The 26,404-nt window shown below is 41.6% G+C and overlaps 1 protein-coding gene across 1 annotated transcript in view; it reads left to right on the top strand.

Annotated features, from left to right (window-relative positions):
- Rbm46 (RNA binding motif protein 46) overlaps positions 1-25,179 on the top strand; it is a gene marked incomplete at its 5' end in the record, with an annotated part of 71,137 nt that extends 45,958 nt beyond the window's left edge. The window contains 2 exon segments of the mRNA XM_013522862.1: positions 21,978-22,157; positions 25,054-25,179. Of these exon segments, the coding sequence (XP_013378316.1) occupies positions 21,978-22,157; positions 25,054-25,130 (257 nt within the window). The 3' untranslated portion in view covers positions 25,131-25,179.
- Between the last annotated feature and the right edge of the window lie 1,225 nt (positions 25,180-26,404).

Genomic DNA, 26,404 nt, shown 5'->3' with positions numbered 1-26,404 from the left:
TGTATTGGTTTATCTTTGTCATGTTATTTTCCTGCTGTTGGATCCTCCTTTTTCCCTCTATTTAATTGCTTGCTCTGTTTAGTGGTTTCTTTCTGTTGTTCTTGAAGTTGTGGTCTGTTTTATCTCTTTCTAGAATATCTTTTAGTACTCTTTGTAGGATTGGTTTGGCACTCATGAATTTCTTCAGTTGTTCTTTACTGTGGGAATATTTTATTTCTCCATTAAATATGAAGGATATTTTGCAGGGTACATTAATCTGGGTTGGAAGTTGTTTTCTTTGCATACCTGAAATACTTCACTCCAAGCTCTTCTCGATTTGATGGTTTGTGTTGAGAAATCTGCCATGATTCTGATGTGCTTTCTTTTGTAGGTGATCTGTTTCTTTTCATTAACAGCTTTTAGAATTCTTATCTTTTGTTGAGTTTCTGGGATTTTAGTCACTATGTGTCTGGGTGTAGCTTTCTTTTGGTTATGGTTAACTGGAGTTCTATATGCTTCACTCAACTGTATGTCTGATTCTTTTTCCATGCCTGGGAAATTTTCTGCTATTATATCTGCAAATAGTCTTTTTATGTCATTTGCGTTGACACCTGCTGTGTCTTTGATACCTATTAATCCTACATTGTTTTTCTTTGCTTCTTCTTGCAGTTGTTGAATTGTTATTTCCTGGCTCCTTATTGTCTTTAAGAGATCCCTCCTTTCATGCTTGTTAGTGGCAGTGCTGTCTTCAAGGTCTGAAATGTATCTTCAGTTTCGTTCGTTGGTTTTGCCATCTTTCAGTGGAATTTTTAATTTCCTGGATATCTGTTTGAATCTGTTTCATGCATTCTAGTTCTTTTCTGTATTGTTCACTCAAGGTTTCCATGAGTTGTCTATGTGCCTCTATTTTCTTGTCAATGTTTTCTTTGGTTGTCTTTGTTTTTTTTTGTACTGAGAATTGAACTCAGGACCTTGCACTTACCAGGCAGGTGCTTATGCCATTGAACTGTATCCCCAGCCTTCTTCTTTGGTTATGCTGAACAATTCTTTCATTACTGTTGTCATTTCTTTTTTTTACCTGAGGGACTATTTCTGATCTGATGTCTTCTATGGCCTGATGGAGCTGTTTCTTTACTTCAGTTGCTATCATTTCAGAAATTTCAGGTGTATGACTTCCAGGCTTTTCTGTGTTGATGTCTCCTGGATTTGTTCTGTGGGTGTGGAGGTCTGGGATTGCATTTTTCTCCTTCATTTTGTCATTTTTGAAGATCCAGAGGTTCTCTGGAGCTCAGTCTCACTCCTATGATTGTGTAGGAGTGGGGGAGTGAGGGTCCAAGGATCCCCAGTGCTCAGTGTGGCTCCTGTATTGGTGTTTAGGGGCATGGTGGGGTCCCAGATGCTCCCAAAACTTTCTTACATTCAGCTGGCTCTCAGGCTGGTGTGAGAGGGGTGGGGGAGGCTCATTGGAGTTCTTCAAGCTGTCTGGGGTTCAGCTCAGCGCCCATAGACAAGCTAGGGGTGCAGGGAGTGGCCATTGAGGTCTGAGAGGGTGCCTGGGTCTCTGCCAGCCTCTCATGTTGGTTGGAGAGGCATGGGGGCAGCTCAGTGGGGTTCCTCAAGATGTCTGGTGTTCAGCCTGACACCTGCAGGCTTATTAGGGATGTGGGGAGTGGCCAGCAAGGCCCCAGATTGTGTCTGGGGCTCCACTGGGGAGAAAACAGATGTTGCAGTCTGAAATGGTGTTGCCCATTTATCATCATGTAATAACATGTTTGGTAAAACTGGGTCCTGATATAATCTTTTAGCTAACTAGGAATAGAAAAGAAGTTAGTTTTCTTAGTCTACAAAATAACTGCAGTATGAAGATATTCATGAAAGTATCCAAAATATGAAGCATTTTGGAATAAGTCCAATAAAATGTAGATGATGAAATTCTTCAAATTTTAAGATTTACTGAAAGAATGCTATGAAATGGCGACATCTACTGTGTACAGTTAGACATAATTCTCTGTGTGTTTGTGAGGATGCTTCTGGATGAGATTAATATATGAATCAGTAGACCAAGTGAAGGACTTTTCTTTCCCAAACTGGGCATGTGGTAGGAAATTAGGACTGGGGTAAAACCAGACCAAACAACTGGGAGGAATCTGTCGAAGTCATGGAGACCCAGGGCACATGTGGAGAACATGGGATCCAGCATGACTCTGCAGCTCCCGAGCACTGTATGCAGAACCAATCAGAAAAGTGCCATTTCCAGTTCTTCATTTATATGTGATGTGAAACCAAGTGAGTCTTTGATAGGGCAGTTTAAATCTGGAGTCAGGCCAAGTGAGTTTTGAATAGGACAATTGTCCCAGTGCTTTATTTGCATGAGAGAGAAGCCAGTCCAGGAGCTCCAGGTACACAAGCCTGCTTTCCCTTATCCTCATGGCTGCTGTGCTTGGGTCCACCAGCCCACTCTCATTCTGCCAAGCACACTTCTGGAAAGACTTCCCCCAAGACCCACTGTCTGGTAACAGATGTTCCCCCATCCAACCCCTCAATAGACTAAAAGGCTGAGTAAAGAATAATTTTCTGTCCACCAGAGAGTTCTTGAGCTCAGACATCAGTGTTCAGCCTTTGGATTCGTTGCTGAACTGAAACTTACACCACGGTGTCTTCTGGTTCTCAGCTCTTCCAACTTACACTGAATACATAATGTCAGTTCTTCATCTTGTCAGTGGAAACTCTTGGAACTTCTCAGCCTCTTTGATTGTGTGAGGTTATTTCTTTTTTTAATTTTATTTTAAAGAGAATTAAAGAAAGGAACAATAGCAAAATGCCAACAACATAGACAAAAACAAAACAAAGCAAAAACACTAAGAATGATACAGGGTTTCAGGACAAAATGATAGGGATTAGCAGTGGTTGTTATAGTACATATTTTTATCTTCATCGAAGTTGGTCAGATTACCAGATGTAAGAATGCAAGATGGATCAAACCATTAAAGAGAATAAAAAACTGAAAACAAAAAGATTATAAACAATACAGAGTTTCACTAAACATGATGATAGGAATTCAACAGTGGTTGTTATATTGCGTATTGTTGTCTTCAAATTAGTTGTTCAGATTACCAGATATCAGCATGTAAAACTGGTCAAAAAATAAAGCATTAACTGTTCCTTTCAATAAACCATAGACTTCAGCAGTATGAGACTATTTCTTATAATAAATCTCTTTTCATTTGTTCGGTTTATCTGGAAAACCCAGACTCAAACACACAGCCTATTAAACCTGTATTAGAAGGAGATAGATCTCCTAAATTATATATTGGTATGGCCCCAAGGCAAGCCATACCAATTTCAAAAGTAGCCATAGAGATGAAGGGATAAGTCAGAAGTTCCAATGGGGGGGAAGCCAAGGGTCAGAAGAAGTAGAAAAGAGAGATTCTAGAAAGAAAAACCAAGGAGTAACCGATGCTGTCAACCTCCAGGGACTTTGCTGTTTCTTGCCCGTCTTCTTTTTCCCCCAAGGAGGTTTCAATTTGCCTTATCTTTTTCCAGTTCAAATAATGTATTTTATGTATGTGGGTGGTAGGGATGAAGGTAACATCTTATTTGTCTTCTAATTTGTATGTTTCTAGACCATAATGAGCATTTCTGGACCAAATGGAGAAGCTGCCATCAATCCAGTGTCCTGAATTTGAGTTGACTGCAATACGTGGGAGGGGTCTTCAGTCATTTCCCTGGGAAGGGGATGATATGTTGTATGTTGGGAGAATGGTGTGTAGGATATCTGTGTGGTCAAAGGGGCAGACTGTAGTAGACTGCTTGTTTCTTTATTTATGGGCACATGGCTGTCCATGCAGAGACTACATTTCTTAGTTCCTTGTAGCTAGATGGCTGTGTGGCTAACACTGGACCAATGTCAATAGGAGAAGTGACATAGCCAACTTCCAGGTCTTTTTAAACTCAAAGACTAGTCATTTTTCTTACATACATGGGAACTGGAACACAGATACATCAGAGATGTGGCAATGTTCATGTAGTCAAGACAATGATTTTGAGGCTGGCTATGTACATGGTAGCAAGTGCATGAGTCTCAGAAAGTTCATGTGAAGCAGGGAGGTCCTGCCAGCCTAGGACAGGGGGACAACATGACAGGGAAATGTTAATCTACCTTAACTGAAGCCATTGTATGTTGGGGCCTTGCTGATCTGCCATGAAAAAATTACAAGTGACAGGCATTTATAATGAATGTAAAGTATCTATAGTGATTTTATCAAATAATTTAATTGTAATGTTTTAGCTCCAGAAGTCACATTAAGCAAATCCAGAGCTTCCTGCTTGAATTATTTCCATTATCCCAGATTTTATACAAACACTTTGAATTTTATACTCTCTAAATTCCCAATATTAACTCAGATAACATAAATTCCTTTTTATGGTGTACCTTTACAAACAATTCCAGGGATTTTATGGAGACCCAGTGACATCCTTTGACTGACTAAAGATGACACAGATGGTCCAAATGCTATTATGCTTCAAACGAATAAAAATATTTTAGAATATTAATGAAAAGAAAGGGAACCCTTTTCTTCAACTTTGGATAGTTTTATATTATGGCCTTAAGTTTGAAATTGCTGACTGAATCCATTAAGTGGCATATTTTCCACATTGATGTATGTTGGAGTCTGCACTTTGTCATAAACCACTCTTTGGCCATCATTATATCCATTTCTACACAGTCAATAATTTTGAAGTTTGTTCACAGGTTAGAATTTTGAGCAGTATTGTATTCTATCATTTAGTTTTCTTGAGATATTCCATCTTAATTGTAATATAGTTACACATTATACATGAATGTTGTTATGGTTTGTGTCTAGATGTCTCCTAGAGGCCTCATGTAGTTATGAGGGGGCAGGCTTTTTGGAGGCAGCTGAATCTAGAGTTTGTGATTGGTTCATTGTCTAGTGCTGGAATTGGGGGTGTGAGTGCTACATTTGCCCTTAGGTGGATAGCCTGTATGCTAATAAGGGGTGGAAAGAGCCTTGGTCTCTCTCTCCTTGGTTGTTGCTATTGGTATCTTCCACTGCCATGAATGGGTCCCTTTAAATTTGGGTGTTGGGTATTTTGTCTCAGCAATGAGAGAAAATAACTAGGACAGAGTTTGGTACCAGAAGTGGGGTCATTGCTATGACTATACCTGACCATGTGGTTCAGGGTCCTTTGAGAATGGCTTGTGGGAAGAGTTTGAAATGATTCAGAGATTCTGGATGAAAAAGTAGCACTGAAATTACCTTAGGCTATTCTGTATGGGATATTCTAGTAAAAGCTCAAAAGACCAGAAGACTGGTAAAGACCAGGTTCCAGAGGTTTCTGCTGAGAAGGACTGCATTGTCTATTTGAGTCCAGATGATATGTGTTAAGCATGGAAGAAAGTTTGTCTGAATTTTGCTTGTGTTCAGAGACTTTGCCTGAGCCTGAGATTAAGGGTGGCAGACTAATTTATCTTGTAGAAAAAATTTCAAGGCAGTGGAATATTGAGGTGGTGGCATGGCTGCTTCTGGGGGTTTTTAGTGAAATCTATGTTGAGAATCAAGAACAAAGAGCCCAGCAGAATGATTTAAAACCCTGTGAGCTTGTCCAGAAAGGAAGCTCCAGTAAAGCCATGGACTGCAAAGATAGAGCAAAGGAGATCTTGATTTCTGAGAAGGAAGAAGGGAATAGAAAAATGGCCTGAAGGCATCACCAGAAGCAACAAGATTCCACCCTTTTCAGCCTCAGAATTGCAAAAGTGAAAGACTTTGCTTTTAGAAGAAAGCTGCAGAGCACCATATTCCAGAATGGCAGCAGCCATACCATGTTCCAGAATGGTGGGGGTATAGAGAATTTGTTCCTCAGAATTGGATTCAGAGTGCTCAGTGATCCAGCCATTCAAGCACTACAGCCAAGAGACGGGGAGGCCTGGCTACTACTCTAGCTAGCAGCAGACCTTGACATCAGTGCGGTGCTGGCTTTAGGCGCATGCAGAATGGAAGAGATGAGGGTTCAAGATGGCTTCCACCTAGATTTCAGAAGGCCTAGGAGGCCAGGCAGCGTGCCCCTGAGAGGGCAATGCATGAAGGTGTGAGTATGAAGACAAAGGTACAAGTGGAGACTTCAGAAGTTTAGAAAAACCAGGAACACGGATAGTCTGAGGAATCTTGCAAGAAGGGAGAAGAGTGGGCCCAAGAGAGAAGCCATGGGAGTTATAACCACCAGCAGTGCCATAGGGATGGAACCTCCCAAGTCCTTAGGATTTCACAACTTGCCACAGATTGCCACAGATCCTGGACATGGAACTACAGAACTTAATGTTGATTTTGGACTTGCTTTGGTCCCATTCCTTTGTAGCCCCCAGTTGTAATTTTTGGAGTGGAGAAGTCTGTCTTGTGCCATTGAATGCTGAAAGTGTTTAATTTTCTTTTCATTTGTACAGGGACTCCCTAAGAGTTTGTCCTACATCTTGAAGGAGACTTAGGATTTACATTTTTCAGCAATGCTGAAACTGTTAGAATGTTGGCAAATTTAGAGATGGGCTAAATACCTTTTACACAAAGGGATATGCATAAGTCTTTATGGGGCCAGGGGCAGAATGTTATGGTCTGTGTCTAAATGTCCCCCAAAGCCTCTTGTAGGGGGCAGGCTTTTCAGAGGCAGCTGAATCTCTGCAAACTGTGAGCTAAATATACATCTTTCTCCCTTTAAGTTTGGGTGTTGGGTATTTTGTCTCAGCAATGAAGGAAAAGTAACTAAGACAAACGTGCTACCTACCTTGCGGGTAGTTCATAAGAGAAAATATTTATGCTTCAGAGTTTGTTGCAGCTAGTCAGCTCTTAAAGGGCTGGCCATCTTCTCTTGATAGTAAGGGCTCCATTTTGAAGATTGTGGCATTTCCACCAAGCTCAGGAGATAAGTCAATCTTGCAAATGCAAATTCCACACATAATGCACGTGAGGGGAAAAAGAGGGAGAAGGTCCAACAAGTAGCAGCCAGCACTGCCCAGATGGCTGGAGAGACGTCCGTTGCATGTTAATGCTTGGGTGTAATTTAACGCTGTCTTGTCTTACTTCCCTGTGTCCACACCTTCATGTACAACCTTAATCTTTTTATATTAGTAGCTAACCTTTACTCACCACTTAACTAGTGCCAGATAGTGTTATAAAAACTTTACCCTCTACCATTACTTTATAATTAACAATTCCCCAACATATGAATTAGGTGTTTAAAGTATCCCTGCCTAGTGAGTGGAGACACTGAGGCACAGGGCAGTTTGTGGAGTTCTCAGCAAGTAACTGGCAGCTCAGCGTCTGCACCCAGGAGCCCTTCTCCAGCGCCCGGGCTCTTCAGTGCCCTCCTGCTGTGAGAGTGGCGCTCTGAGCTCCTGTCTCTCTCAAGGGCTTATTGCTGTTTTCCCCTCACTGTCAGTGGTATTTTAATTTTTAAAATCCTTCACTGGAGATGGTGTGATAGACAGGAGACTGTTAATTAGTTTTAACCCACACAGGCAATGGTTAGTTGCTTGAGGGAACACACCCCTTAGGAGCGGTGATGTGGCATTTGAGAGTGCTTCTTGGAGTACTCCAGCTATGTGTGGCTCTAGTCAACATTAGATGCTCTGTCAATGAGCAAAATAAATGCTAGAAGTTGGTTTTTACTAGTGGGAAAATCATGTTGAAGATATATGGGTTGGCTAGAAATACGGACATTCTATTAGAACCCGGCAGGCCCAATCGTCTTTTATTAGAATGGTGCCAAGGGCCTGATTAAGAAGTGTAGCCGGTGTTCATGCTCAGGACGCTCTGCTTGCCTAGCACTGAGCACCCAGTTGCCCGACGCTATCTTGGGAACAGCGTTGCTCTCATCTCACCCAGTCTCTCATGGCATTCATGGGCAGAGAGCCTAAGAGCTGGCATTCGATGTCACAAAACATGTTTCTGTTTATCTGTTTGCTTGCTAAGTAGTATGTGTAGGCATAAGCAAATTCAGTCTGAGGTGGGTTCTTATTGGAAACTGGTATTGAGACAGTGTATTTGAGATGTTAAGATGCGTAGCACTAGAGACTGACTGGGACTGTGGTGGTATTAGAAATTACATCTGAAGGTTGTTACCTTTGGTGGCTGCTGCTGTCTACTCCTAAGTCGTGATGCATAATTCTAAGTGACCCATTCTTGCCTTTAAACTCTACATGCCGTTCTGCACGGAGACACCCTACATTTCACCCATCTCTCTCAGGGAATGCTTCAGTTTTCTATTTCATGGTCCAGCTTGGAACTGCACATCTTCATGATGTCTTCTTCAATTTTTTCTGATCATTGTTATTGGACTTTGAAGGCATTTATATATGACATCCATAAAAATATTTTTGATTACATACACATGTCCTTAATAGTTTCTATTATATGATTTAGATACAACTTAATTAAGGAACAAAATTTGCATGAAGTGGGTCTCAGTTAGCTGTAATGCCTGTCACAGCTGGGGACCGTTCCTTTTGCAAATGGCAAGCTCCCCGGATCTCTGTTCTTTCATCCTGCGGTGCTCTATCATTGTGTTATTTTGTTCTCTTGTTTACCTTTTGAGGGTTTGAACTTTGATGAAAGCAAAATTGCAAACTAAAGGTCAAAAATGATAGAGTACAAACAGTTCCTAAATACATGTACGTGGATTAAAGATCAAAAAGGGAAGATTTTACATCTGCCTTGAGCAGCTTTAACCCACCAATTTATTATTTTTAACTTGTTGTGAGAGCAAACATTTAGAGAATATTTTGCTATAAAACTGTTAATCAAATTCCTGCAGAGGAAATAATTTTGTAATATGAGTCTGAAGTCTAGCCCTCCCTGCCACTCTTTATGGTAATGGGCATTGAACCCAGGGCCTTTGCACTGAGCTACATCTCCAGACCTTCTCTTCGTTTTCATTTTGAGACAGGATTTCCCTGAATCACTAAGTTGCCCAAGCAAGGCTCAAACTTGTGATCCTCCTGCCTTGATCTCTGAAAGGGCTGTGATTGTGGATGTGTACCACCATGCCCCCTTCTCTTTAGATTAACTGTTTTTACAAAGTTTTTTGATACACTGGGGCTTCTTAGGACTTTATTTTATGTGTGCGTGTGTTGGTGTAATTGCATTATAATAGCAAAGATCTTGGACTATTATGATGAAATATTTGTTTAAGTGTTGAAATATTATTTATAGGGGAAATTAGAAAGTCCTCAAAGAGCACTTCATTGAATTTGCCTGTGCCTAACAGTTTGGGCACATGATAGGAGGAGACAGGAAAGAAGGGGAGGGAAAAGTTCTCCGATCAAACATTGATTGATTAAAACCTATCTAGTATTCCAAATAAATTCACTGACAGAGCAGAATTTTTCATGTATGTAATTTTAAAAAAGCACTTTACAGTCCTAAACATCTGTAACAAGCTATCTTATAGTAATTCATGTGAACACATAGAATTTGGGAACATACAGAGAGAAAACTTCCTGTGGATAGAACTGGCTCAAATAAGTCCAGGTGAGAGAATTTCTAAAACACGCAAACTTAAAGGGTAAGTTTTGCAAGATGATGCGGATCTTCTGGGCTGAGCCGCTGTATCAGAAAGACGTCATTTCATTTGTTTTACCTGGTTTCTTAAATGATGGTACCTGTGAGGGTGCCCAGCACCGTGTGTGGTACATAACTAGCAGCCAACAGCCCTGGGTAAAAAGTGGAATGATTTATTCGGAGGGCTCCCCTGTAACTGCATCTGATAATCAAGAGGCAGCAGTGCATGGTGGTGTGGGCTGCACGCCATCATCTGCCCCGTGACAGTGGTGGTGAATCTAGGGCACGCGTGCTGCAGCAGGAGGTATGTGTCCTTGAAAGCTCCGAAAGGTTCACCATCACTGCCCTATGACCTTGGACAAGGGAAAATTTCTGTACCTCAGTCTCATTGTGTATAAGATGGAGATGATCAGACTTCCCTTGTGGGAGGATTAAGTCATCTGCTCTACAGAAAGCAGTCAGAGCAGAGCTTGGTGAAGCCAGACAATCAGTGACTGTAAGTGATATTCAACTGTAGGCAAAGGACCATGCTAGCAGCTGGAGAAGGTGGTAATTCTCAGAGACAAATGCAGTTCAGCTCTTCAAGAAGTTGACAGTATTGCTATGACAGGAGAGAGGGAGTTATCCTTCATTCTATATGAGCCAATCTTGATCAGCCAGCACTTTGATCTTGGATGTTCATATTCCCTACAGCCTTTCATATTCCCCACAGCCTCTAGAACTGTGGAGAAGATAATTATGCTGTTTAAGCTATGTAGTCTGTGACTTTTGTTATGCAGCCCAAGCAGCCCAATACACATAGCATTTTCAGAACTGTCAAAAAATCACTTTTACCTTGTTCTTCATACTGTTTTCTGTGGTGATGGCCCAATGAAGACATGCTCAACCTTGGAAACTTGGAAGCCAACTGCAAAAGATGGCACAGTCATACGATGGAAGGTGCCTGAGTGTCCGAATCACTGCTGGTAGGGGGTGGCCCATGGACCAGGAACCCTTGTTGCGGACCATGCATGTCAAGCAGAGACTTTCCCTGTGCCAAGCCAGTGATAGTGTGAAAGAGTGTCTGGCTGCTGTGGTGGGTGCACTACCCAAATCCTAGCCGTAGGAGTGCCTTTAGCTGACATGGGGAAAAAAGGGACAAACTGTTTTGAGGGGTTGGGAGAGGATGTACCACTTCAGTATTTTCAGTGTTCAGCAGGCAGCTGGAAATTCTGACCCGATCTTCAGAGAAGACCAAATGAGAAGGTGTCCAGGACACAAACATAAGAAATGCTTATACCTAAAGGGTTAGAAAACTAGAAGGACATAAGCAAAGAGATTGAGATGGAGCAGAAAGCGGAGGAAAACACTGGCACAGGGAGCAGCCCTGGAGGGGACGCTTCACAAGGTGCCTTTGTTCACCCTGCACTTGTTAGGGTAGGAGGGGCTTGGGCGTGTTTATTGGTCAAGAGGGAGGAATTCCTGGTGGGGAGAGGGGAGCATATACATGAGAGTGAAAAGGACAGAGAAAAAGCCAAAATCTTGGAAGGAAAAAATAACTGGCAAAGTTTCTAGCGAACCCTTAATCAATGACCCCTTAATGAATGATGTGAGGACTCCCAGCTTTCACATTAACAGAAAGGTAAGTTTCACCATACTTACCAATCTGTCATTCTTTTCTACTTCATCCAAACAAAACCAGAGGAGTCCTTCCTTGATCCTCTTTCTGACCAAATCCTGAGTGGCTATGAGTGAAGAAAACACATTTTGGATGTGCATTTCTGACCATCACTCTTCTTTATTATTTTAAGATCTTATTTAAAACTTATGGGTCTGTTGATTAACTTTGGGTTTAGGAGACTGTGTGAAGCCTAGATTTTTGCTTTACATCTTTGAAATATAAATAGCAGAGGTTGTTCATCTATTTCCAGATCTTTAGAACTTTGTCTATTTTTTATTTCTCAAAGGTTAGAAAAAAGAATAACATCACGTCTATACTGTTTATTGGGAAAAGACTGAGGGAGGGAGAGATAGGAGAGAGAGAGGGAGGGAGAGATAGGAGAGAGAGAGAGGAGGGATTAGAGTTGGGAGAAAGAGAGGGGGAGGGAGAGAGAGAAAGAGAGAGGGAGAGAGAGAGAGGGAGAGACAGAGATTGAATTTCTGAGGTTTCAATAAGGGAGAAAGAACTGCCAGAGATAGTGAGGGAGAGAGAGAAAGAGAGAGAATTTCCAGAGACTTTAATGAGAGAGAGAGAGAGAGAGAGAGAGAGAGAGAGAGAGGATTTCCAGAGATTTCAGTTTTATACTTCCAGAAAACTGTGTAGTCCCTATTGTTGAGAATATTAGCATAGCTTGAGGCTTGCAGTCAGTCAGGCCTACCTCTGTCTTTGTACAAGTGAGGAAAAATGAGACGTCTATCTCAAGTCTGTGGGTGTGAAAGTTATGTGGGATAACACCAGCATCTCAGGGGAACTCTCTTACAGGAGTACACTGTGGGGAATCCTCGGTCATCACTGTCTCTTCCACTTCTTTCATAATTGTCCATAACTTTTGTTTCAAGATCATGATTACAAAGTTATTGTTCTTTGATACAGGTGTGCTAATATCTCTGATGTCTATACTGTTTATTCTCTTCAAATTAATCCCAACTTGTAAGAGGGGTCTTGATATTTCACTGAATTAATGCCTTTAGAAGTCATAGTAGGGGAAGAAAAAACTATAAATAATTTACTTACCATTAGAGCTTTTTAAAACCTTAAAATGGCTTGTGATAGCTTTTTATGTACTATGAAGATCAACCTCAACCTTTCAGCTTGACAGTGCTCGAATTCAATCTCATAGAAAGTTAGAATTTCTATTGTCTGGGGACAGCAGGTGGTCTCCTGATTGAGCCTTACTGTAGGGATCGGATAAGACTTTCAAGATGCTTTTTCGTCTTTGCAGTTAGAAACATACCTATTTCCATCTCTACTGAGGCAGGAGGATTGTTGCTAGTTCGAGACCAGCCTGGCCTACAAAGTGAGCTCAGGGCTAGAATATCTGAACCTCATAGGGAGACCCTGTCTCAAAAAGACACAAAGAAAACAAAACAAAACAAAAAAACCCATCTCTATCTTTATCTTCATATCTATTTATTGTTTTATACGAGCCTTACACGTACTTGTGGGATTTATAGCACACTGCTATAAATATATAAGAAATATGACATAGCAACTTTTAAAAAATGGAAATGTTAGCAGAGAATTATATTAGGAACCAGAACATGCTAACGTTACATTTTCAGAATGATGTGTGTTGGTTTTTGGGTAGAAATGAAGAAAAAGAAACCAAGAGAGCATGACCACACTGCTAAACTAATTTAATACAGAATGTACACACAAAGACCATGCTCATGTCAACTTGGTGGTGCTTCTTTGTGTTAGGAACATGTCCATTTGATTAGGGGAGTTGAGATGGACTGCCTTAGTGTAATGCAAAGGACATATCTGACGTATGCTTTTAAATAAACTCTTCTGGATTATAGCTTCATGTTGCACTCTTAAAAGCTCAGTAAGCACAGCATCCCCTCTGAGATCCGGAGGTACTGGGCAGCAGCATGTGTGCTGGGTTCTAACTCAGCAGGCCCTGTCCTCCACCGACACGTACGTGCAGGGACCAGTTACACAGGGCACCACCTCTCCACTCGCCACTTAGACAGGAGAAGGTGGTGCGACTTCCCATTACCGGCGTGGCTGAGAAGGAGGAATACCGGGCCTCAACCTTAGATCAGAATTGCACACAGTGCCGGCATGGCTGCCCCTCCTGCGGTGCTGCTGGGCTAGCTCACCACCTTCAAGGGCAGAGGGCCGCAGGAGGGTGTGCCACGTCATGTGGGAGGTCTGTGATCAGCTCGTCCTCCACTTGTAGCCGGGATTCATTAGTTTATCTGATTCGGTACAGGGTTCTTCATCATGTATAAAACAGAGATATATCTATTTTTACTAATGTTATCAGACTTTCAAAGCAGACATCATTTGAGTCTGAATTTAGATGCCTCTGATAGACTGTCCACATTACCAGCTTCTGGGGGACATGAGTGTTAGGATAGGCTTCTTAAGGCCTGCAGTCTGGTCTTCTGGATGTTTCCCAGCTAGTGTAACATAGTATGGTATCACTGGGCCTAGGGAAAATTAGTAAACTTGAAAACAGCATGAAAAACTGTCCAAAAGGAAACATACAGAGGAAAAGAATGTAAAAAAAAAACCTGCAAAATATCATTCGGTGTAATGTATAATTAAAGTCCTGAAAAGAAAGGAAGGGAATTCAGAAATATATTTGAAAAAATAACAGCTGAAAAGTTTCCAGTTTTGTTGGCAACCCACATGCCCAAGTTCAACAAACCCCAAACACAGAAAGTTACACCAAGGCGTGAAGTAATCAAACTGTTCAAAGCCGGGGACTAAGAGAAAATCATGTAAACAGGCAGAAAAAAATGTCTTATGCACAGAGGGTAAAAGGTAAGGATGGCAGCAGATTTCTAATCAGAAATAAACCATCAAGGTGGCAATGCAGTAGCATTGTTATATAACAAAGAAAACATCTGTCAACCTAGAATTCTCTTCCCAGGAAAAATACCAAGCGTAAAAACAAAAGAAAATTTAAAACCCCTCCACTGGCTTCTTCTCATGCCTCCCCTTTTTCTTTCCCATGATCCCCTGTTGCTTAGACACTGGTCTGTTAGCATATGTAAAATAGGTGCCTGGGGACATCACCTCCTAACTTGGAAGTGCTGTCTGATCAGTCCTCCCCCAGAGCAGTGGTGGTCAACTCAAATTTTATTTTCATAACTAATGCTTTAAGGGCAAATTTCAGTTTTTACTCAAGAAGCTAACAGGAGAAATGTGATTTTTTTTTTTTTTTAATTAGAGGTGCCCTTAGAATCAGGAGCTCTTCCTGTCTCTGCTGGGCCTCATTTGCTTGCGCGCTCTGTTGCGCTTTATCCGGCGCCCAGGACATCTCCATGGCGTGCTGTGCGGCTCCACGCTCCGGGTCCCGCATTTGTCCGACTCAGCATCCTGCCCCTCTTCGGCATCCTGTTACCTGCGCTGGTCTCCCCGCGGACCACTGCTTCGCGGGTGCTCACCGGTCTGCGTGTGCCGCACGTCTCGAGGCCCACCTGCGTCCGGAGCGAGGGCGCGGGCTTGCTGGGGTGGGGAGTCAGAGCGCCCTGGGCGCTTTCCCCTTCCCTCGGACTCAGTCGAGCCACGGTCCAACAGTCTTTTTCTGGCTTTTTGGTCTTTCTGTTACTTGTAATGACTACATTTATTTCATAATACCGAGGATTTCAAGCATTCTGCAGAAGACTGAAAGTCAAATCTCTGTCTCTGTGACTAAGTTCTTGAGAAATCAGCTTGCAAGAAGGCGAGGCTTATTTTGGCTCCTAGAAACCCAGGGGTTTCGTCCGGAGTTGGAGGCTCTGCTGTTTTGGGCCTGTGGTGAGTCGCAGCCTCATGGTCTGCAATGCACTGTGGAGCAAAGCGCTCCTCTGCTGTTGGCTGGGAAGCCGCAGAGGAAGGGAGGAAGGAGTCGGGTGGACCACCCCTTCAAGGGCGCCCTCCGCGGTCAGCGTTCTCCCACCAGGCCGCACCGCCTGCCAAGCGCCGCAGGCTTGGCCCGAGCTTTGTGTCTCGTGCCTGTGGAGGACACTTTGGACTGAAGGACAGCGGTCCTACTGGGTGCGTTATCAGTAATGCCATCCTCGGAGACAAGGAATTTCCGAGCTCACTGAAATTTGACTTTACATTTACTTTTCTACTTTGATGAGGACCGTTGCATTCTGGAAGTGGGACTATGTGCTTCCGTCTCACAGATTTCTTTCTAGCGCCAGCTTCATTTCTCCGTCCACCCCAGGCCTCAGACGGGCAGCGTAATGGAGCACGTAATGTTCTTTTCATGTCAGAAGTAAGTGACTGGAGGTAATTGAGAGCCCCCTTTTTCAAATTAACCAGCCAACCTCCTGTGAAGGCAGAAACCCTCAAAGACTCAATGTTCCTTCTTTTTTTTTTTTGATTAGAGAACTTCTGATTCAGCATTGGGTGCCAGCTGGGAAATTAAATATTTGCCTATGAGCATCGGTTATAATTAAGCAGTATTTAATTGAATGCAATGTTATAATTTGTTTAGCAGGTAGGGAGAGAGGATGTGTGCCTCTGTGTAGCGCTGTGTTACATTTATGTGTCATCGGCCTCCTTCGTCTGTGAGGTTTCTATGCTCCGAAAGCCTGGCACACTGTCTGGAAAATACTGGGAGCTAAATAATGCTTCCTGAAGTGACAGTGGGCAAAGCAAGGTCAGAGAAACTCTAGGCGGCAAGGTTTCCAGTGAGCGTGTGTGCGGCAGTTCACTACCTGCTTTTGTTAGTCCCACCTTCTCCAGCTCTGATGCTGAATCATGCACGAATTGTTATTCTTTCTTCCTTTAATAGTGGTGGTCTTCCGCTTGCTTTACTTTAAGGTAATATGCTACCAATTTTTAAAAGCAATTCCAGGAACAGAAGGCTGTACAGTTCCAGTAAAAATATGCACCAGCTTGGCAGGACTGTTTACAGATCTTTTTTTTTTTTGCTATGATGACTTAGTTGAATAGTCGGAAAAGTAAGGTACAGTGATTCATACGGTGCTGTTTCAAAGGGATTTTAAAACTCTATCTGCACAGGTGCAGATATTTTCATTTTCAGCAAACTCCAGTTCCTGGATGCATGCCACAATCTAAAGGCAAAAAGAAACAAAATCCCTACTTTCTCTTGCTTTTACATTTTCTTGCAGTAATTCTCACATACTAACCAGTATGTAGTTAGACTGTCAGCAGGAGTGGCTCATCCATCCATCTATCCATTCAGGATTGGGAATATAAAAGATGAATAAGACAGCATCCTTACTACTGAATCATTTTATAATTTTCTTTATATTTTAAATTCAGTTTAATTTTAAAGTTTGTTTTATTTCATATTTTTATTTTTTATTTTCAAGAGAGAAAGAAAAAAATAAAAATAACAATGAGACAGTTTCAAAACAGGCTAGTAGGACAGTAACAATAATTAATATATTGCATATTGTTATCTTTTAGTAGTTAGAGTACAAGACATAGGCAAGAAATATTGTCCAAACAATATTCAAACTTTTGTTTTCAATGAACTAAGAGAAACTAGCTGTATAGCTATCTTAACTGTCTTGTGTATATATATTTTTCTTTTTCCTTCCTTCCTTTCCCCTGTCCCCCATCCCAGTTTCTCTTTCCTTTTGAGCAGTTTCTTACCAGTTCACAATATCTGTTGTACATTTTGGATCTTATTTACTCTTTCAGTTTCTCACACTAGTGAGACTTACGATGCTTACACATGAGAGTCTGGTTTATTTCGCTTATGAGTATGCTCTCCAGTTGCATCCATTTACCTATAAAAGTCTCAAGTTTATCATCCTTTGTGGCTGAGTAGTACATAATTGTAGAAAAAAACCCCAAATCTTTTTTAGCTATTCTTCAGTTGATGGGCATTTATGTTGTTTCCAAGATTTAGCTATGACAAGTTGTGCTGCTATGAACATGGGTGCACACATAACACTGTGGTATGATGTTTTTAATTCTTCTGGGAGGATACACAGAAGGGGAATACCTGGGTTGAATGGGACCTCTAATCCTAGTATTTTGAGGAATCTCCATATTGATTTCCTCCGTGGCTGCATCATTCTGCAGTCCTGTCAAGAATGGGGAAGGATTTCTTTTTTCCCCCCACAGCTCCTCCAGCATTTGTTATTGGTTGTTTTCTTGATGGTAGCCATTCTCACGGGGTAAGGTGGAATCTCAGTGTTCTAATTTGCATCTCTTGAATGACCAATAATGATGAACGTTTTTTCATGTATTTATTTGCCATTTGTATTTTCATCTGATAAGTGTGTTTTTAATCTCAGATATCTATTTATAGTTTGGGTCTTTGAATTTTGGGGGCCTGATTTTTAAAAATTCTTTTTATGTCTTAGAAGTTTTTTGTCTGAGGGGCAGTTGGTTAAAATTTTTTCCCAATTCGTGGGTTTTCTTTTTACTTTATTGGTGATTTCTTTAGATGTGCAAAAACTTTTCAATAAGATGAGATCCCAGTTGTTGATTCTTTGAAATATTTCCTGTGCAGTTTGTTTTTTGTTCATGAACTCTCTGCCTGCCCCAATGTCGTCAAGATTCTTACCTACTTTCCAATAAATTTAGTGTTTCTGTTTTAATATTTAGATCTTTGATCCATCTTCTCTTTCGTTTAATGCTTGGTGATAGACATGGGTCTAATTTTAGTCTTCAGAATTTGGAAAGCCAGTTTTTTCAGCACCATTTATTAAGGAGGCTGTCTTTCTTCCAGTTAACATGTTTGGCCTCTTTGTCAAAGATAAGGTGGCTGAGTGTGTTTGTATTTGTGTCTGAATCTTCTACACTGTTCCACTGATCCTCGGGTCTGTTTTTTTGATAGTACTGTGCTGATTTTATCACAGTAGCATTGAAGTATAATTTGAAGTCTGGGATTGTGATGACTTCTGCCTTGCCTTTGTTGCTCAGGATTGCCTTTGCTATTCTAGGTCTCTTGTGTTTTCAAATGAATTTTAGGAATGTTTTGTCTAGATCTGTGAGGTATGCTAATGGTATATTGATCAGGATTGCATTAAATCTATATAACAATTTTGAGGGTAGGGCCATTTTCACAATGCTGGTTCTTCCTACCCATGAGCAAGAGATATCTTTCCATTTTATGATAACCTCTTTGATCTCCTTTTTTAGAGTACTGTAATTTTCAATGTATAGATCTTTTACTTCTTTTGTTAGGTTGATTCCTAAGTATTTCATTTTTTTGGGTGTTATTGTGAAGGGTGTGGTTTTCCTAATTTTTCTCTCAGTGACTTTGTTATTTGTGTACAGGAATGCTATTGATTTTTGAGTGCTGACTTTGTTTCCAGCTATGCTATTAAATCTATAAGCCTTTTGGTGGAGTTTTTTGGGTCTTCTATGTAAAGTGCCATCATCTACAAATAATGATAATTTGAATTTTTCCTTTCCTATCCTTATTCCTTTTATTTCTCTCTCTTGTGTAATTGCTTTGGCTAATGTTTCCAGAACTATATTGAATAGGAGTGGTGATAGTGGACATCCTTGTCTTCTTACTGATTTTAGAGTGAAAGTTTTCAGCTTTTGATCATTTAGTATGATACTATCTGTTGGTTTGTCATAGATGGCTTTTATCAGATTGAGATAAAGACTATTCCAATTTTCTTAAGGGTTTTTATCATGAATGGGTGTGGACTTTTTCAAATACTTTTTCTGCATGTATTGAGATAATCATGTGATTTTTGTCTTTAGTTCTGTTAATATGGTGTGTTACATGTGTTGATTTGTGTATATTGAACCATCCCATCATTCTTGGGATGACTCCTTTTGGTCATGGTGTATAGTCTTCTTGATGATTTGTTACATTATATTTGCTAGTATCTTATTGAGGATTTTTGTGTCTATGTTCATTTGAGAGATTGGACTATAATTTTGTTGTTGTTGTTGAGTTCTTTTCTGGTTTTGGTATCAGGGTAATAGTTGCTTCCAGGAATGATTTTGGAAGTATTATTTCCCTTTCAGTTTCCTTAAAGCATTTCAGCATTAGTAGCAGTAGTTGCCAGGTTGCTCTTTTATTGTTTGCTTTAGAAAAGGAGTCATCTACAATGGAGTTAAAAGACTGAAGCCCATTGGCTTGCCCCTGGACAGAGTAGATCCGGCCACAATGGTGCCAGTGAGGCACACAATTGAATACCTCTAGCAGAAAGAAGCTCCCCAGTATTTCCTTGACTTCCAGTATCATTAGATGGAACTTCCTAATTGTGCCATCAAAACCCGCTAAAAATACTGAGGGAAATGTTTAAAAATCATATTTTCAAGTACATCAGTGAGCTGGTTAGCAAAAATGAAAGTTATGGAGAGAAAGACCAAGTGAAACAGGATTACAGGTAAGCACTGAGGTCATATGCTGTAGCTTGAGGTTTACAAAGTGAAACAGTTTAACACAGGACACATAATTTATATAATTACTTTATAATAGTCACCCAAAGAGTCATATACCAAAAGAGTGCAGGAAATCTGCCCACACACTGAAGACCAAGGAATCCAGCTGAGGGCCTGGATCCACAGTAATGTCCTGCATGAGTCCAGTTGGAGGCTAAGAGCCCACAACAATGTCTCAAGCAGGCCTGTTTCAAGGATTTGCTCTGGGAAGACCTGAAGGTCAGTGGTGGAAGCTGGAAAGTCTGCCGGAGGGATGAAGGTTCTGTGCTAGCAGGCTGAGGGATCTGCACTGGAGCCAGGAAGCAGTGCTCAAAGTAAGAACCAGAGCTCCCCCAAAAGGTGCCACAGTCATCTTCGGTGACAGTGAGGACCCCACTTCCTCCAATGACTAAAACAGCTGAACTATCATGAAAGCCAGCATAACAAGCTTCTCCATCTTCCCCTTTGGAGCCAGGAAGCAATGCTCACAGTAAGGACCAGAAGTCCTCCAAAGTGAACCACAGCCATTCCAAATCACAACAAGGTCTCAAGCTCCTTCAATGATGAGAACAGCCGAGTTCATCAGGAAAGCCAGCATAACAAGCTCTCCAAGAGAACCAACAGCTCCCGACAGCTCCCCAACAGCTTCTTCAGTTCTGCCTGTTATGCTGCCAGCAACAATCCTCAGGTGGGCGTCCCACACCAAGTACCACATTGGTTCAGTTCAGCTGGGGGTTATAAATTGACCACCAGTTGCCAATCCACCACAGTGGGTGTTACTAAAGTTCTCATACAACTTCCTCTGGAGGCCATGTTGGTCAAATATAGGTTCCCATTTTGTTTTCATACTGTCTTAGTTACTTTTCTTGTTGCTGAGACAAAATACCCAACACCCAAAATTAAGGAAGGAAAGGTTTATTTAGCTTACAATTTGTGGAGGTTATAGTCTGTAATCAGGTGGCTCCAAGTCAGGGTGGCATGACAGAGGGGCAACTCCAAGGTGACAGAAGACAGCAAAAGCAATGAGAGCAAAAAAGGAGAGGAGCAAGCCTCTTTCCCTCCCTTATATTGTAAGCAGGCTACCTGCCCTAGGGCGGGTGTAGCACTTGCACCATCTTCGTGCCCTCTTCTTGCACAGGCTGAGGATGTTTACAAAGTGAGGACCCTGCCCTCTGCTGAGTCACTTAGTTAAGCTTCTAAACTTCTCAAGTTGACACAATGAATCAACCATCACAACATTGTACTGTGTAGACAGCTACCCTAGGGCATGTCCTCTACTCCACAGAATGTACAACTGCTGAGTTACTTTGTTAAGCTTCTAAACTTTTCAAGTTAACACAACGTGTCAACCATTACACATACCTCTGTGCCCCAGGTTCCGGGTAAGAAAGATCCCCACAGGGAAACTCTGGCCTTGGAGTTAGGAGATCAGCCCAAAGGAGACCAGCCCAGCAGTCATTGTTTCCTTCTGAACTTTGGTTTAATCATTTGTAAAACAAGCTAGTATCTCTTTAGGTACCTAGAACTTCCAATTTTATGAATTTGTTTTGTTTTGTTGTCTTTTTGAGACAGGGTCTCAGTATGCAATTCACACTGGCCTTGAACTCACTTTGTAACCCAGGCTGGCCTTGAACTCACAATGATCTTCCTGCCTCAGCCTCCCAGGTGCTGGGATTACAGGAGTGCAGTACCATACCTGACCCAATTTTATGAATCTAAATGATATTTCTCAAAGTGTGGTGTAGAGGAAAATCAAATTCATTAGAAGTGTCCCCTGAGGGGGATACAGCTGAAATTTCCAGGCCTCCATATCCTACTGTGGTAGGGTCCCACTATCTGGATTTTAAGTAAGCACAGGAAAGGAATATTTTAAGCACTGTGATTTTTATTCAGCTCTGGCTTTAAAATGTAATTGGAAGCAGCCTTAATGAGTAATTGAATGAGGAAGATTGAAGGGAATGTGCGTGATTTGGACACTGGCTCCTGAAGAGGAAAACTCTGGTTAGCCATTGTCTTGTTAGGTGGACATGGAGAAGATTAGTGCATTTTTATATACTCATTACCACAAAAATTGTACTTTTTCTATATGGTGCCATCATAAAATTGATCTTTTTTTTGGTCTAAATTCTTTTACTATAAAGGGTTAAAAGTCTTTCTATAATAATGAAAGGTTTCTTTTGATAGTTTTGAAGACTATTGACTTACTACTGTGGAAGTAAAACCTGGAAAAAATACTCAAACTCTAAGATTTACCAAAGAGGAATGCAAACCCTCTGTTTGCCAAGAACCACATTAGCTTGTCCTTACTATTCCGTATCTCTGCCTGAAGAAGCCATTGCCTTGTTCCCTCATCACTTGCTCGTGGGGCAATCTTTGTTTCCTCACTGATGAACATTTTCATTCATCCTTCACAGACAAGTCCTTTGTCCCTCACCATAGTGATGACCGAGGAGACAGATGGAGCATTTCCTCTTGCTCTGTCACTGCAACCGATATAACTCAATCCTGTTTGACGCATGTTCCTCTGCGCAACCTGCTTTTCCCTGTTCATGACTCAGTGTCTGGATTCTGCTCATGTTCATCCAGAACAACAGGTGAGGGGTCACAAGGTCAGTGCAACAGGAGTCCAGATCGATGTCCTAGTCTACCTCCAATCGCTGCAGTCTCTCCTTTGTATTCTCAACCTTTCAGTTAGGTTACATTGTCTAATTTGAACCACCTATTGAAAACCATGTTTGTCGAGGAAGTAGTGTGTTCACTTAAGCTGTAGATGATGTGTGTTATGGAAAGCATGATTTTGCCCAATTACCTTGGATTACTTAACTCCATCTTTGGCCTTACAAAACTAATTACATGGTTGCATTTGCATATCTGGACTTTACATATTATTTGGTAAGATTTTAGAACCTTGATAAATTGCTGAGTTTGTTAGTAATGAAAAGTAACATAAAATACCTGTAAATATAGATATGATCACTGATTCATTAAGTCAACCACACTTATTTAATTTTGGTATATTCTAAGCTCAATGATAAGTGCTAGTAATGAAGACTAATTCTACTTTGACCCTTAGTTATATCAGGACCCTTTTTTTTACACATCTCTGAAAGGGGAGAAGTGCTACATAAAAAGCAGGAAGGCGGAATCAAGGTAAATAGGCCCAGCAAGGGAGCGATACTGCTGCTTCCATGACAGTTAAGAAGCTTTCCATTGCAGGCACCCAACAGAATTTCGTTCTTTTTCTCAGTGCTGACTTGGGAACTCTGCGTGAGGAGGTGAGATAAGAAAGAAATCAGTTGTGCATCTATCTCTAACGAGGTTCGGCTGGTGGCTTTGGGAGATGATTAAAAGAAAACAAGCATATTTTCCAAGTATCTGAAAAAACTAGTGTAGATATTTGGAAACGAACTGGAAATCGTATACTTGCTAGGCTGCTACCTTCATGTTCCTGATTGCTCACTCCCAATCTCTCCTTGGCTGTTCAAAGCTCACTAAAATGTAGCATACATAATAAGGGAAGAATTTTTCACTTTTCCCAGCCTCACATTCCTTTTCTGGTCTTTTCCTTCCAGTACCAGACCTCACCATTCTTTCTACATCTTTCTCAAACCTATGGATGGAAACATCCAGAATCTGATCACTCTGCCCCATGCCCATTCTTTCTACCTATCTGCAAGCCAACACCACATTCTGCTGCTGCACAGACCCCTAACTGCTTCTGTTCATAGTTTTTCCTCAGTTGACACTCTCTGAGCAACATGCAAAATGTTCTTTTAAAACAGCATATATAGATTATGTACACTTTAAAATTTTTAGTGGGTTTTTACAATTACAATGCAATAGAAGTTTATTAGTGTAGCTAATATTACTGCAGCCCTAGTGCATGGCTTTGCTCCTCTGTTCTTCTTCTTCCTTTCTGCACCGGCTACACTGGCCTCTGCTGGTCCCTGGACACTTTCAGCATGTTCCCCATCGAAGACTTTGCCCCTGTTCCCGGCAGGCCTGGAATGCTGTCCTCCCTGACCTTCTGTCATAGTTTGGGGTTTTCCAAGGGTAACAATATAATACAGGACACACATTTCATAAGATTATTTATAATAGTCACACAAAGAATCATATACAAAAGGAGGGTGCAGGAAATCTGTCCACACACTGAAGACCAAAGAATTCACCGGAGGGCCTGGATCCCATGGTAATGTCCCGCATGAGTTCAGCTGAAGACCTAGGGCCCATTACAATGCCTCCCATGAATCCAACTGGAGGCCTAGAGCCCAGGACGTCTCACGCAGGCCTGTTTCATGGATCTGTGCTGCGAAGGCCCAAAGGTCAGTGGTGGAACCTAGAAAGTCTGTGCCAGCAGGATGAAGGATCTGTGCTAGCAGGCTGAGGGGTCTGCACTGGAGCCAGGAAGCGGCACTCAAAGGAAGAATCAGAACTGCCCCACAAAGTACCACAGCCATCCTCAGCAACAGTGAGGTCCCGAGCTCCTCCGATGATGAGGAAAGCCAAGTTCCCATCAAGAAAGCCAACATGACAAGCTTCTCCAGGAGACGGAGCTGTGCACCATCTGGCCCTCCAGAGCCAGGAAGCGATGCTCAAAGGAGGAACAGAGCTCCCCGAACGTGAACCATAGCCATTCTCAGTGCCAGTAATGTCCGGAGCTCCTCCTCCAATGAGTTCATCAGGAAAAGCAAGCATGATAAAGTCCTCCAGCAGAGTAGCTCAAGAGAACCGGCAGCTCTCTACCAGCTTCCCAACAGCTTCTACCAGCTCCCACCAGCCTCTCCACCTCTGCCTTTCCAGTTCTGCCTCTTATGCTGCTGGCAACAGTCCCCAGGTGGGCCTCCCATACCCAGCACCACGCTTACTCAGTTCAGCTGGGGGTTACAAGTTGACCCTTCCCAGCATGCAGACTGACTTCCTCCCTGATACCTATCATAGCTATCAGCAGAATCTCCCTTCTATCCCCTTTTTTAGAAGTTGTTCTCTTTATCATTTGCTTGCTTGGTTCCTGTCTCCCACAAATAGTGTTGGCTGCATAAGAATTGAGATTTTCTCTGTGCTGTTCTCTTCCATACCCTACTCTGAACAGAACAGGCATGTGGTACACTCTCAACAAATATTTATTCGATGAACATATATTAATAAGAAGAACATATATTGGCAGTGGGAGAGTAATACATTTATCATGAAAATAAAGGGTTTGCCATTATCACAATGTATTCATAAACAAAAGTATGCTGTTCAGTTTTTTTTTTTTGTAGCCTTACCATGCATGAAACATACTTTAAGAAGTATAGAGAAAATGTGGGATAAAAAGAATATATTTTTCCTTGCTGCATTTTAAATGATTAAATACTTAAATGATAATTCTCTGGATCATTCAACCACAAAATAGGTGATTGATGTGGAAAACATTTCACATACATGTTTTTCTGGCAATGCAATTATTTACTAACCTGAAGTTATTTACTTTTCTTTTCTCTTCAGGGGGATATAAATCATCAAATCAAAACACCTACACAAATCTAATGATATTAGAAACGTTGGATGAAAGTGGATTTTAAATGGTATTTTGGTTTATTTAAAGGGACAGCGGGCCACAGAATATGAAATAAATGTGTAATATTCAGTTTTGTTGTCTTTTATATAGCCCAGCATTGTATTTCCTAAATGGGGCAACTCAATGCTAAAGAAAGACAAAATACAATGGTTAGACATTGAATAATGGTTTTTAAAACTGCCAGTCTTCTTTACAGTCTTACTCAGTTTTGGCGAGTATATTTAAGGCTACACTTCATAATTTTATAAGTGTGCTGTATTATTAAATGACACCATGTCTGGAGTTCAAGTGATGTGCTAAGGAGACTTAGCAAAGGTTCTAACCATTCTTCCCTTCATGATGTTGAGGTCCTTCATGGCATGGTTTCTTCAGAGGGAAGGTGGAGGCCAGAGAGAGCAGAAAACAAAGCCACAAGTCAGTGTTTTTGTACTGAGGATAAAAGGACATTGGACAAGAACTGTAATCCAGGCACACGGTACACACCATCCAAGGAGTACGGAAAGTGTTCTGTGGGGTTTCAGTTCCATTTCTGGCTGTGGGAAGAAGAAAGCATCTAAAAGGCTAAAAGTCTATGCAGTTTGTTCTTACGGCGATAAAGGGAAGACAAATTCCAGGGAGGACTCTGCTGCCGTAAGTATTTGGAAGGCAGGTAATCTGCCTGGCGGATGTGCTCTGAGGAAGGGTTTGATGACCGCAGTGAGGACTTCGAATTTTGGGTGTTTCAAGGATTGCTGAGGCTGAATAGCACGATGGAAGGGATGTTTTGGGAAGATGATTATGGCAGCAGAATGGGAGAAGAAAATGACTTTGGGTGTAGCAATAGTCAGAAAATTAGTGCTGTAAACCAGGTGGTGAACAATGCAGGCAGAAGAGAGGAAAGACCTGCGGAACGCGGTAAAGGTAGAAGTTAAGAGCTTCAAAACTAAGCTGGTGCGGAGAAAGAGAAGAGGTGCAGTGTTAGAAATGTGGACTTGAGACCTAAGAAGGGACCCATGCAATGGTGAGTCAGAATTATCACATATACTTAGAATGTGGTGGAGAATTTGGGTGAGAGAAAGACGTGTGGGCTGTAGCGGGCTATAGTGGAGTGGGATGGGCTGGTGTGAGTGTAACTGGGACATTAGATCTGCATCCTTGGGCTTCAGATTCACTGTAACAACGCTTCAAGTTGCTCAATTAAATTTCATCCACCTCTGGAGCGGGAAGCCGCCTCATATCCACCTCGTCTCTCTACAGAGGCCCCAGCTAAGGCGTTCATCTTGAAGTGCAAGCAAATAA

The sequence above is a fragment of the Chinchilla lanigera genome, unplaced genomic scaffold (genome assembly GCF_000276665.1).
Source record: "Chinchilla lanigera isolate Chin_1 unplaced genomic scaffold, ChiLan1.0 scaffold00070, whole genome shotgun sequence".
In the NCBI taxonomy this organism is placed as follows: domain Eukaryota; kingdom Metazoa; phylum Chordata; class Mammalia; order Rodentia; family Chinchillidae; genus Chinchilla; species Chinchilla lanigera.
Note: the sequence above shows the minus strand (reverse complement) of the source record. Positions and strands in the feature narration are given on the sequence as shown.